The 11,087-nt window shown below is 39.0% G+C and overlaps 1 protein-coding gene across 1 annotated transcript in view; it reads right to left on the reverse strand.

Moving 5' to 3' along the window:
* Nucleotides 1-9,999, reverse strand: part of hypk (huntingtin interacting protein K) — a 19,011-nt gene extending 9,012 nt beyond the window's left edge. Inside the window, exon 1 of the mRNA XM_049603670.1 lies at nt 9,792-9,999. Coding sequence (XP_049459627.1) covers nt 9,792-9,953 — 162 coding nt within the window. The 5' untranslated portion in view covers nt 9,954-9,999. The remainder of the gene's footprint in view (nt 1-9,791) is intronic.
* Between the last annotated feature and the right edge of the window lie 1,088 nt (nt 10,000-11,087).

Below are 11,087 nucleotides of genomic sequence, written 5' to 3' on the forward strand. Positions count from 1 at the left end.
CTGATGAGCAAAGTCCTATAGGTATCTTTCACTGAGAACTTTGTTTCGCCCAAAAACTAATCCATTCTGCGTCATAAATCTTACCATACAAATATTTGCTTTTGTAAAATAAAGCACAAACAGACTGCTGCATTTATGTGTATGTTACCAAAATCTAATAAAAATAACCTCAAAGTTGTTGTTTATTTTAAATATATAAAATGGCACCATGTTAAATGCAAAATATCTCATATTTCACTTGCATCTACTGATAAACTACTCTGTGATTTTCTGATAATTCACCAGACTATGACAGCTGGGCTCAGAACCACATTGACATTTATTGTTTATCATCATCATTGTGGTATTTTGTTTTTAAGTCAGGCAACTTATGATACATCGATTTGTCATCAACTTTTCACATTTTTTTTACAAGATAATCTCCTTTTATCTGACAGCTTGGAATGTAATTTATTTCCTGTTACTACAATAAGAACAAGAACAAATACCCCACAGTTGACTTTTCCTTCCTGAACATGTATCTTGATATATATCAAAATGGGAGGATGGTCTTTCTAACACCTTATTATGATATTAGATATCATATTATAGAGGAGGCAGATGAATCCACTCAATATAGGCTGCATACTAAGAATTCATTCCAGCAGTGTTTCCTTTAGAAGAAACTATTTACTTGTAGTGGTTCGATGTTAAACACACATCATTGAATTAACAAACCAAGATCTCATAACACAGTATATCCTTCTAATCTCTGATTATACATAAACGTTTTGCTCTGTCAATAACTCTGATAATCCATATCGCATTAGCTGCATAACTGAAAAGAAATGGTAAATATTCTCTGGTTCCAGCTTCTCAAATGTGAAGAGCTGCCATTTGTCTGCATACTATATTATTTCACTGTCAGTATCTTTGGATTTTGGACTGTTGGTTTAAAAAAAAAAAAAACAAATGGAAAAAAAAAAAAAACAACAACAGAAAAACAACTACTAGATCTCAAGTTCTCATAACTTGTAATGGACAAGTTTACCTAATACCTAATATATGAATATAAAATATGATAATAAAGATTGGTCAATAATAAAATAACTTAGTTGCAGCCCTAACGTTACTTATCCTCATTCAGTAAAAATATTATCTTTGATGTAGTTATTCTGACTTGGTTGCTCAGAAAATCTGAGAAAGACATTTCATACCTTCTCCCTCCTAAAGCAACAGAGACATTTGAGAACCATGAATGGAATTTGTGGTCCTATTTGACATCTCTTTAGAGGATGCTGAGTTATGATTACAGTTATGTTGAGAGGCACTGGTTGGACATTTTTCTGTTTACTAGCATATATGCTGCTTGCAGTTGTTTAACATTTTATTACTCCTGTGTTTACATATTACATTGTTCTTGTGTGCAGCGGCAATCTTTCATCCATCCAGTAGGCCTACTCCACATTACCACCACTATTAAGCAGTCTGTTGGCAATAAGCTTGACACAAAATGAATCTTCCAAGGCAGTAACTCCGTTTGAAAACTTTAATTGAAAAATCAAAAAACTGTCTTGCTCCTTCGGCTGCTTAACCATCTCTGAGGGCTGTTTGGCATGACTTAAAGGAGCATTTCCACATCTTTAAAGTAAAACTACTAGGGATGCACCGAAATGAAAATTTGTGGCCGAAGCCGAAGCCAAATATTATTAAACGCTTGGCCGAATACCGAGTACCGAATACCGAATATCATTGTTTAGTTTTTAATTAGTTTTTGCAGATGAACTCCCTCCAGATTAGTGTTGTCACGGTACCAAAATTGGGACCCACTGTGCGATACCAATGAAAATATCATGGTTCTGAGTAGTATCATGATAGCACAACAAAAATGAGGCAGATGTGCCTTTTGTCATTTATGAAAAGATAAATGACTTTTCTATAATACATCAATGATATTTCAATGGAATAAATTACTTATTGACTTATTCATACTTCAAAAACAGCATCAATAAGTGATTAACATAGGGGGGATCAAAATAAATAAATAAAATAAAAATCAACCAGCCACCCTCCTCCCCTGACAGTCCCTTCATAAGTAATGAACAGTCCCTAAAGTGCGGTGAGGTTTGTGGGCCGTTACCTGCCACAAAGACAGAAATGTGAAAGGCTCGTTTCTCCTCTGACACGTCACATACCTGTGTTCGGCTGGCTCGGCTGTTCACGTACTTTTGGGCAGTCATGACGCCAATACATTAAGGTTAGTGTCTGTGTCTGTGACCCCTGTTCAACCCACAACCGATGGGATTCGCCTTTCGTTTCTGCTGCTGGTTGAAATCTGTAGGCTGCTCACACAGCGTGCTGAATGATTTAAGCCTATTTTGCTCGCTGAAAACTATTTTTAGTCGCAAATGCGAGTGCAGTGACGGGCGGATCGCCACACTGCCGACATTTTATTCCGCCCGTCACGGCACACTGTTTGATTGCGTTATCAAAACACGCCGCTATTATTCGGCCTTGCTTTTAACTTATTCCACCGAATACCGAATGTGTGGGGGTTTTTTGCAATATTCGGCCGAATATATTCGGTTACCGAATATTCGGTGCATCCCTAAAAACTACCATACTATTCTTACTAATATCAATATGGCTCTTACATTGTGTAACATTATTATACTCCATCCTTGTACTGGTGAAGCTGAAGACTATCACAGATGTCAGTTGTGGGAGAAGTATTCAGATCTTTTACTGAAGGAAACATACTAATACCACACTGTAAAAATATTCCACTTCAAGAAAGAGTCCTGCATTCAAAACTTATTTGAGTAAAAGTGTGTAAGTGTAACCAGCAAAATGTGCCTAGAGTAAAAGTATTCATTGTCCAGTAAAATGTTCTATGCTGTCAGTGTTTCCCCTTCTATCTGATGTTTTTGGATGAAAATTACTGCTGCATTCATGTGTATTAGGGATCGACCAATAATCGGCACTGCCGATAATATCGGCCGATATTCAGCATTTTTATGATAATCGGCATCAGCCGTTTTTTCCACCGATAGCTGATAAAATACGTTTATTTTAATTAAAACGCGTTCCTTTGGCTCTCATGTAGCCGTCTCTCTCTGCCTGAAGTCTCCACTCTGCGCTGTCTAACAAATGTCCCGCCTACAGCCCCCACTGATTGGCTACACGGCACAAGTGAGTGACAGCCAATCAACCCTGAAGGTAGATGCAGCGCTGCAGGCAGCGGCAGAGAGAGAGAGGAGGGGAGAGAGGACTGCCCCGCGAAGCAGCAGTATGATGTTTTAAGGTAAAGCAACGGAAAATGTCGAAGTTGCAATAAGAAATCCTCTATGCTGAAGTTTTAAAGACACCACCGTTGATGCTTGATAAACACGCCATCTTCATACTGTATCTCAGTGTCTGTTCCCCCCCTCACGCGGTTGCTCGCGAGTCGCAACGGGCAGTCATTGGAAACATTAGGTTCGTTCTAGATGAGCCAGTCCTGCGCAGATTCGATCACCGGCGATCGGCGCACAATCGGCGCCTGCTCTTGTCTACTTTTCAGGCGAGGCGCAGTTCATCTCGAACGAGCCTAATAATGTCGTCTAAAAATACTTCACATCGGCTGCTAAAGCTAACGGACATGTAGAAGTTTAATTCAGTGCATTTCAGCTGTGTATGGTCGGTATGGCGCTTGCTTGTGTGTGTGTGTGTGTGTGTGTGTGTGTGTGTGTGTGTGTGTCGCGCTGAGAAGAAACTTGTCTGTGTGACAACAGTTTCTTCTCAGCGCGACTGTGTGTATGTATGTGTGTGTGTGTGTGTGTGCCTGTTTACATGCACGCTAGCTTCAGCAACTGATGTGAAGTTGTTTGTAGGCTTCATTAGTTCATTTAGACATGCATTTAAAAAGTATAGAAGAATATCAATTAAATTTATTTTATTATTTATTTTATTTATGTACTTTATTAATCCCCCTGAGGGGAAATTCAATTGTTAGTAGTAAAAGTACTCATTTTGCTGAAAAAATGAAATGTGACTGGTATATTAAATACATGTAATTACAAATAACTTTTACTAAACTACTTAAGCTATCAATAAATGAAGTGAGCCAAGGTTCCTGTTCCTGCCACCCTCTTTATTGGTTTGCACTTAATCAGGCTGAATCAGATCTACCTGAGAGAGAACATAAGACATGATTAATTAACTTTTATTCTTATATCATAAGAGTAGAAAGTAAGGAAAACAATTCTCTATTAAATATAGTGGAGTGGAAGTGAAGTAGCATCAAATGGAAAAGTAAAGTACAAGTACCTTAACAATTACTCTTTAGTAAAGTACAAAAACAAACAAACAGTATACTGTTGTATTCAGTCTAATCCCAGGGATCTGTTTCACAAAGCAGGTTCAACAAACTCTAATTCTAAACTCTGAGTTGATCTACTCTGAGATAGGAAACTTTGAGTTTCCGGTTCCAGAACAGCTGATTTGAATCAGTTTAATCATCTCGACCTGGAGTTAAGCGTGTGCGCCACAACTATAAAAAGCCAGCATCAATGGAGCCCCGATTCGACGAGTCACCATGGCAACGGGGACAGGGAGGGCTGCGTTTTTCACCCCACTAGAATTAGAAATCTTAATGCGCTCATACGGCTCACATGAGTTTGAACACGTTTTCAAAAAGAAGCGCAACACCGCTGCAGCTGCAAAAGAGAGGGAGACGGTGTGGGAGAATGCGCAAGTTTAAATGTCGTCCTTGCAATCACAATAATATTATAGGGGAAAACTGCTTGAATCGTAGCCTATTAATTTATTTCATTTAGGTGCAATCCTGCGGGGAAGAAGCGCACTTGAAATTTGAAACTTGAAGGATGAAATATAAAAACATTGTTCAAACAGGTAAGACCTCGGCATAATCTCATGGGGGTACCTCATTTTGATCATGTTTTACATTGTAAAGTAAACATTAAGTGGCTGTTTGACTGTGCAGTTGTTTTATCTCCAACATAATGCTGCTTTCACACACATAAATATCTTCTCATCTATATCATGTTCTGTTAAATAATTAAGCCTATTTAAACTAACACAGACTTCTAGTCAGCCAACAGAAAGATGCCCGTAAAACGAACACACTTTTCTGACCGCCCTGCATACAGTTGCCTTACTCAAGTGCTCAGCGTCTCCAACATTGTACAAAAAAACTTCCATTTGCAAAGAAACGCAGCGCACACAGTATCTGCTGGGATGTGAGAGCATGACTACGATTAGTAATGTTGCAAATGTAAGGGCGGATTAGGTTGTGTATGTAGATGATGGACTGTGACGTGAAACGGTACAGCTCAAAAAGATAACTGTCTGGAAATCCTAAAACATCTATGCGCGGTCTGATAACCATCTCCCGACGAATATTTAATTCTCTGCGCAGTAATGCTGCACCTTCATCCACGGGATCGTTATCAAACGATTTTTTTAAATGACAGACGGCAGAACGGCTCCACCAAAACTCGCCTGCTGACTGAATGAATGAGGAAATCAAATATAGTGTGTTGCTCTGAAAGAGGGCGGAGACAGAGAGAAACTCGAGGTTCATTGAGAAAAACCTTGTCCTGACCAGGTTAGGTTCAGAGAGTCTGTTACTACGGTAACTGACCGAGAGCTTAAGTTACCTCTCACTCTGAAACAGGCTAGAGTTACCCCTCTTTCTCTGGTTTGAGTTACCTCCCTTTTTGAAACGGAAAACTCAGAGTTTCCCTCATTTCAGGGTTAACAGACTCTGAGTTTTCACTAAACCTGCTTTGTGAAATGGACCCCAGGTGTGTTATTCTAAATTTTGACACCAAAATTTTAATTTTTACTGCAAATGAATATCGGTTCTAAATATCGGTTATCGGTTTCCTTGACTACTAATAATCGGTATCAGTATCAGCCCTAAAAAACCCCATATCGGTCGATCCCTAATGTGTATGTATCATATTACTGCTGAAAATGTGTACGGTTGTGGTCATTTTGACTCCTTACATAGTGTCAGGTAGGGTAATCGACAGCAATGCATCATATTCTATAGGATCCTCATATGTTTGCAGTGTGGCTCTCCTGTGAGAAGCATGTATTTCTAACAAGTAAGAAAAGCTGCCGGTTTTCAGGTTTGTGATGATATTTCCAGCTGATCCAAGGGGCTTTTTAAAGAGACGATTTAGCTGAAAGGAGAAGCGAAATTTTAGTTTCTCACAAACATTCAGCATCAACACATCTGAAGATGCGTGGTTTTCCCTGGACTGTTAGGGGATGACAACTATAATCAAATGTAATGATTATATTACATTTAATAGCCAAGGCAGATGCAATAAAATCTGGTGGTGAACGGGAATGGAGTATGTATCGTAAACGAAGAAACTTTGTAACAATGTTGAATAAAACCAAGAAGAAGATTTATTATCATAAGAGAATTAGCAGTATTAGTATAGATAGCAAGACAATTTGGAATGTTCTTAATCAACTAATGGGAAAAAGTGGTAGATCTACACCATCCTTCTTAGAGGCAGAGGGCAATTTTATCACCAAACCAGTTGAAATTGCTAACTATTTAAGTGGTTATTTCAGTGATAAAATTAAGAAATTAAATGATGGTATGAAGGTAAAAGATAAGTGTCTCGGGCTCTCATCCAGGCTTATTACAAACAAATTGATGAAGAATAAATTTTGTAGTTTCCACTTTGAAAAAGTCAAGGTGTCTACAGTAGAACAATTAATAAGATTGAGTAAGGACAAACCAGTGGGTCAGGGCTTGACGCTAACTTTTTTCCCAAGGAGCACATGTTGAAAAAGTAAGGAGCGCACAAAGAACTTTAGGGGCACAATGTAAATTGATCAAATTATGTGTTTCCGTAATAAACGTGATGCAAATTGACATTTACAAGCAAAATTATTTAATGAATTTGTATACAAAATGTACAGAAAGGTAAAATCATCAAGTTTTGAAAAAGTATTGCAATTTAATTTTGTCTTTAATGTTATTATCTTATATATATTATCTTTGCAATATGATTATCTTATATAATGTTATTACTATCCTAAAACATTCTCCAGGCCCTCTGAAACTCTGCAGGACTAGCCTCTATCACACAGAGACACGGCATGCGCCCTCTCGCGCGCCGCTCAGCTCGGCGCTCTTGCGCCGCGGTAGTACATACACAATGAATGGGTTCGTTGGCGGAGGTCTGCGCTTTGCGCGCTCTGTGTGAAAAGGGCTTTATTTCCACCCTGCCCAGCAGCGGTACCGTGGCAAACGGTCCCTAACTGCAGGGAGAACAGAGCAGGCTTCTACGGAGGTCTGCCGCTTTTCCCGGTCCCTCGTCTCCGCTACACTTTGACTATTTCCACCCAGCCGACAGCCTGGCTGTGGAGAATGGTCCCTAACTGCGGGGAGAACGGAGCAGTATTCCCCGCCCATAATCATGTCACGCAGGGAAGAGGGAAGGCGTCTGGAGTTCCTCCAACATTTACGGTTAGATTATCATATTTTTTTATTGACAAAAATATTGGCTGCTTTGGCTGTTTTTATGCGCACATGTGCCCCTAAATATTTTTTACAGTTCGCACACACCTATTTTTAGTCGCAAATGCGAGTGAAACGCTCGCACTGTCGAGCCCTGCGAGTGTTGATAACCTGGATGCGAGGTTGCTTAAACCTGTTGCAGATGTCTTGGCTCTGCCTATCTGCCATATAATTAATTTAAGTTTTGAAAAATCAATTTGCCCAGCAGACTGGAAGATTGCTAAAATTATTCCACTGCCTAAGAATAATAAAGAGACTTTCTCAGGGAAGAATAGTAGACCAATAAGCATTCTACCCACCCTAAGCAAAATCATGGAAAGAATAGTATATGAGCAAATACAAAATTATTTCTGTGTAAATGACTTGAACACAGCTCATCAACATGCATACAGAAAGGGGCACTCCACAGCTGTAGCGCGAACCCAAATGACTGACGAATGGCTGAAAGAAATAGACGCAGACAAGATAGTTGGTTCTGTTTTACTAGATTTCAGTGCCACTTTCGATATTCTTGACCATAGATTATTAGTGAATAAACTGCGCTGTTATGGTTTTGATAGGGCTTCTGTTGCCTGGATCAATAGTTACCTTACAAATAGAAAATACTGTGTATACTTTAATGGTGGTTTTTCAGAAATTAGGGTTATGAGCTGTGGAGTGCCGCAAGGGAGTTGTTTAGGGCCACTTTTATTTTCAATATTTACAAATGATTTACCTTTAATTCTAAACCATGCTTCCATTGCTAGGTACGCAGATGACTCAACCATTCATTCAGCAGCGTCAACACCAGGAGATCTTGAAAAGGTTCTAAATGAAGAGCTAGTACTGATTAGGATATGGGTTAACATAAATAAATTGGTACTTAACATAGAAAAAACAAAATGCATAGTATTATGCTCTAAACGGGGAGGGAAGGTAGAGCCGAAACTGCAGTTAAAACTAGATGATAAAGAAATAGAACAGGTCACAGAAGTTAAGCTACTTGGTGTGCTGATTGATAGCCGAATGTCCTGGACAAGCCAGACAGTTGAAATGTTGAAGAAAATGGGTAGAGGGATGGCTGCAATTAGATATTGTAGGACATATTTACCAGGATGCTTGATTAAACAATTCATGCAAGCCTTAGTCCTATCTCAGTTTGATTACTGCACAGTCACATGGTCCAACACATCAGAAAATAATCTTAATAGGCTACAAGTAACTCAAAACAAAGCTGCTCGTATAGTGCTCAACTGCTCATACAGAACTAGAGTATGTGAGATGCTTAATAAGTTGAATTGGTTACCAGTTAAAAGTAGGTTACACTACTCTCTTGTCAGTTTTATTAGAAATATAATAACAGCAAAGAGTCCTGTTAGTTTATCTAATAGCTTGCTGTTTTCTTATGATACACACAAATACTCTACATGTCAGTCATCAGAGAGGAGACTGCTGCTGCCTGCTTATAAGACAGGGGCCGGACAGAGAACACTGCACTACAGAACAATGGTAGCATGGAATTCTTTACCATGTTTTTTTGGTTAATGAAACAAGTAAGATGGCCTTTAAAATCAAACTGAAATTGTATTTGTTCACACAAGGTGATACATGATTTTTTTTCTTTTAAAAGAAGCAAAGTACCTTTTATTTTGGACCTCATAAGTACATCAGGGTTCTCAGACTATGAGTTGATCAGAATATAACCAACTTAAATCAATGAATGATTCTCATTTCCTCTTTTTATTTAATGTTTTTGTTTGTGTTGTATGCTGTATGAATGCATGCTTGTATGTCTAAAAATGATATGCAATTTGTAATTTTGACCACAGGAAGAACAGCAGTCGTCTGTGTACGAGATATCTGATTGTGGATCAATAAACAATTCAATTCAATTCAATAATAATGCAGTAGTAACATTATTTCCCTCTCAGATGAAGCGGAGAAGAATAAAGTAGAATAAAATTGAGATATTATAGTTAAATACAAACACCACAAACCTGTACTTAACTACTTTGTTAGCATGTTGGTTCAATGGAGGGAAACGTGGACAGTAACGTTAGCTTTAGCTACATAGCTCTGACGCAGTTAGCCACCGAATTAATCTTTCACTGCACCATTACCAAGCAAACGCTGACAGCATGACAGCAAAGCAAAACTCTCGCTAGACAACTACTTAACGTTATAAGACAGAGAACCCATTCGGCCGACATATCACTTGGTTTGGTATCAGTGTAGCCACCAGTGGCCACATGTTTCCCGGCTAATGTTAGCCCAGAGCTCTCACCGTTTCCAAGTCAGAGCTGGAGATTTCCTTCTCCTCCGCGTAGTCCGTGACTCTTTCCAAGTCAGCAGCTCCGCTGTCATGTTTCCGAGGCTTTTCTGCCGGTTTTCCCGTGCAGTTTTCCTCGGCTTCAAGGTCCAAATCGACGTCTCCCTCTGCCGCCATGTTTTCCCCTGTGATGCCGGAACAAAGAGAATGGTTCCGCCAAACGTCGGAGGATAAAGCATAAACACGTACATTGTCGTGCCAAAATCGTCCGCCAGAAACTGCTGTCTTTCTGTTTTTTGCATTTTAATGGCGGTTGGCAAAACAGCTTTAGGGTGCATTACCGTCACCTACTGGGCTGGAGTGTGGAGCGGTAGATTGGCAGGAAAACAAACAAACAAACAAACAAACAAACAAACAAAAAAGACAGAGGATAAATTCTCTCTATTATTCCTGTTACTCCTAAATAATTAAACAGAAGCTTGTATTATGTTTTACGTATTCCTTGATGTCCTTCCAAGTAGATTGAGATTCCCTAATGTAATACTTTGCTTTTCTACAGTTAGTCCGGCTACTAACTGCCTTTCTTCTTCATATCTGTTGCAGTCTATAAGTACATGTTTAACTGTTTCCAGTTTGTTACAGTTTGAACATAGTCTAGCAGGATGCTTCCCTATTCTATGGAGAGTGTAATTTAATCCAGTATGTCCTATTCTCAGATGGGTAATGATCATCTCCTCCCCTGGGCTCCCACTCCATAATTTACCAGCACCTACATGTTTTTGAATACTATAAAGATGTCTCCCTGTGTCAGTGAAGTCCCAATATTCCTGCCAGGTTTTGTGCATATTGTCCTTTATAATAGTTTTGACCTCTGATTTACTTAATGGTACTTGCAAGTTGATTACCTGTAGTTTTAGTTAGCCAATATTTCTACTTTTTCATTTCCTTCTTCTAACCCTATATGAGCAGGAACCCAGAGAACGGAGATATCAATCCCCTGCAATGTATTCTGAGCAACACATGATAAATTTCATAAATAGTATCCTGCCTGCATGTTGATTTCCTACATTCAGCCTAATGCTTGAAAGTGCTGACAAGCTATCGGAGGCGATTATGGCAGTGGGTTGGTTGTTATCTTCCACCCGTTGTAATGTTAAAAATATTCCAATTAATTCTGCTGTGTATACTGAAAGGTGGTTTGATAATATTTTTCTAACTGCTATTTCACAATGAGACACACAAAATGCAGCACCCACATGCCCATTCTCTGGTTCTTTTGAACCATCTGTAATGTATATCTTGTGTTGGTCA

The sequence above is a fragment of the Epinephelus fuscoguttatus genome, linkage group LG2 (genome assembly GCF_011397635.1).
Source record: "Epinephelus fuscoguttatus linkage group LG2, E.fuscoguttatus.final_Chr_v1".
In the NCBI taxonomy this organism is placed as follows: Eukaryota; Metazoa; Chordata; class Actinopteri; order Perciformes; family Serranidae; genus Epinephelus; species Epinephelus fuscoguttatus.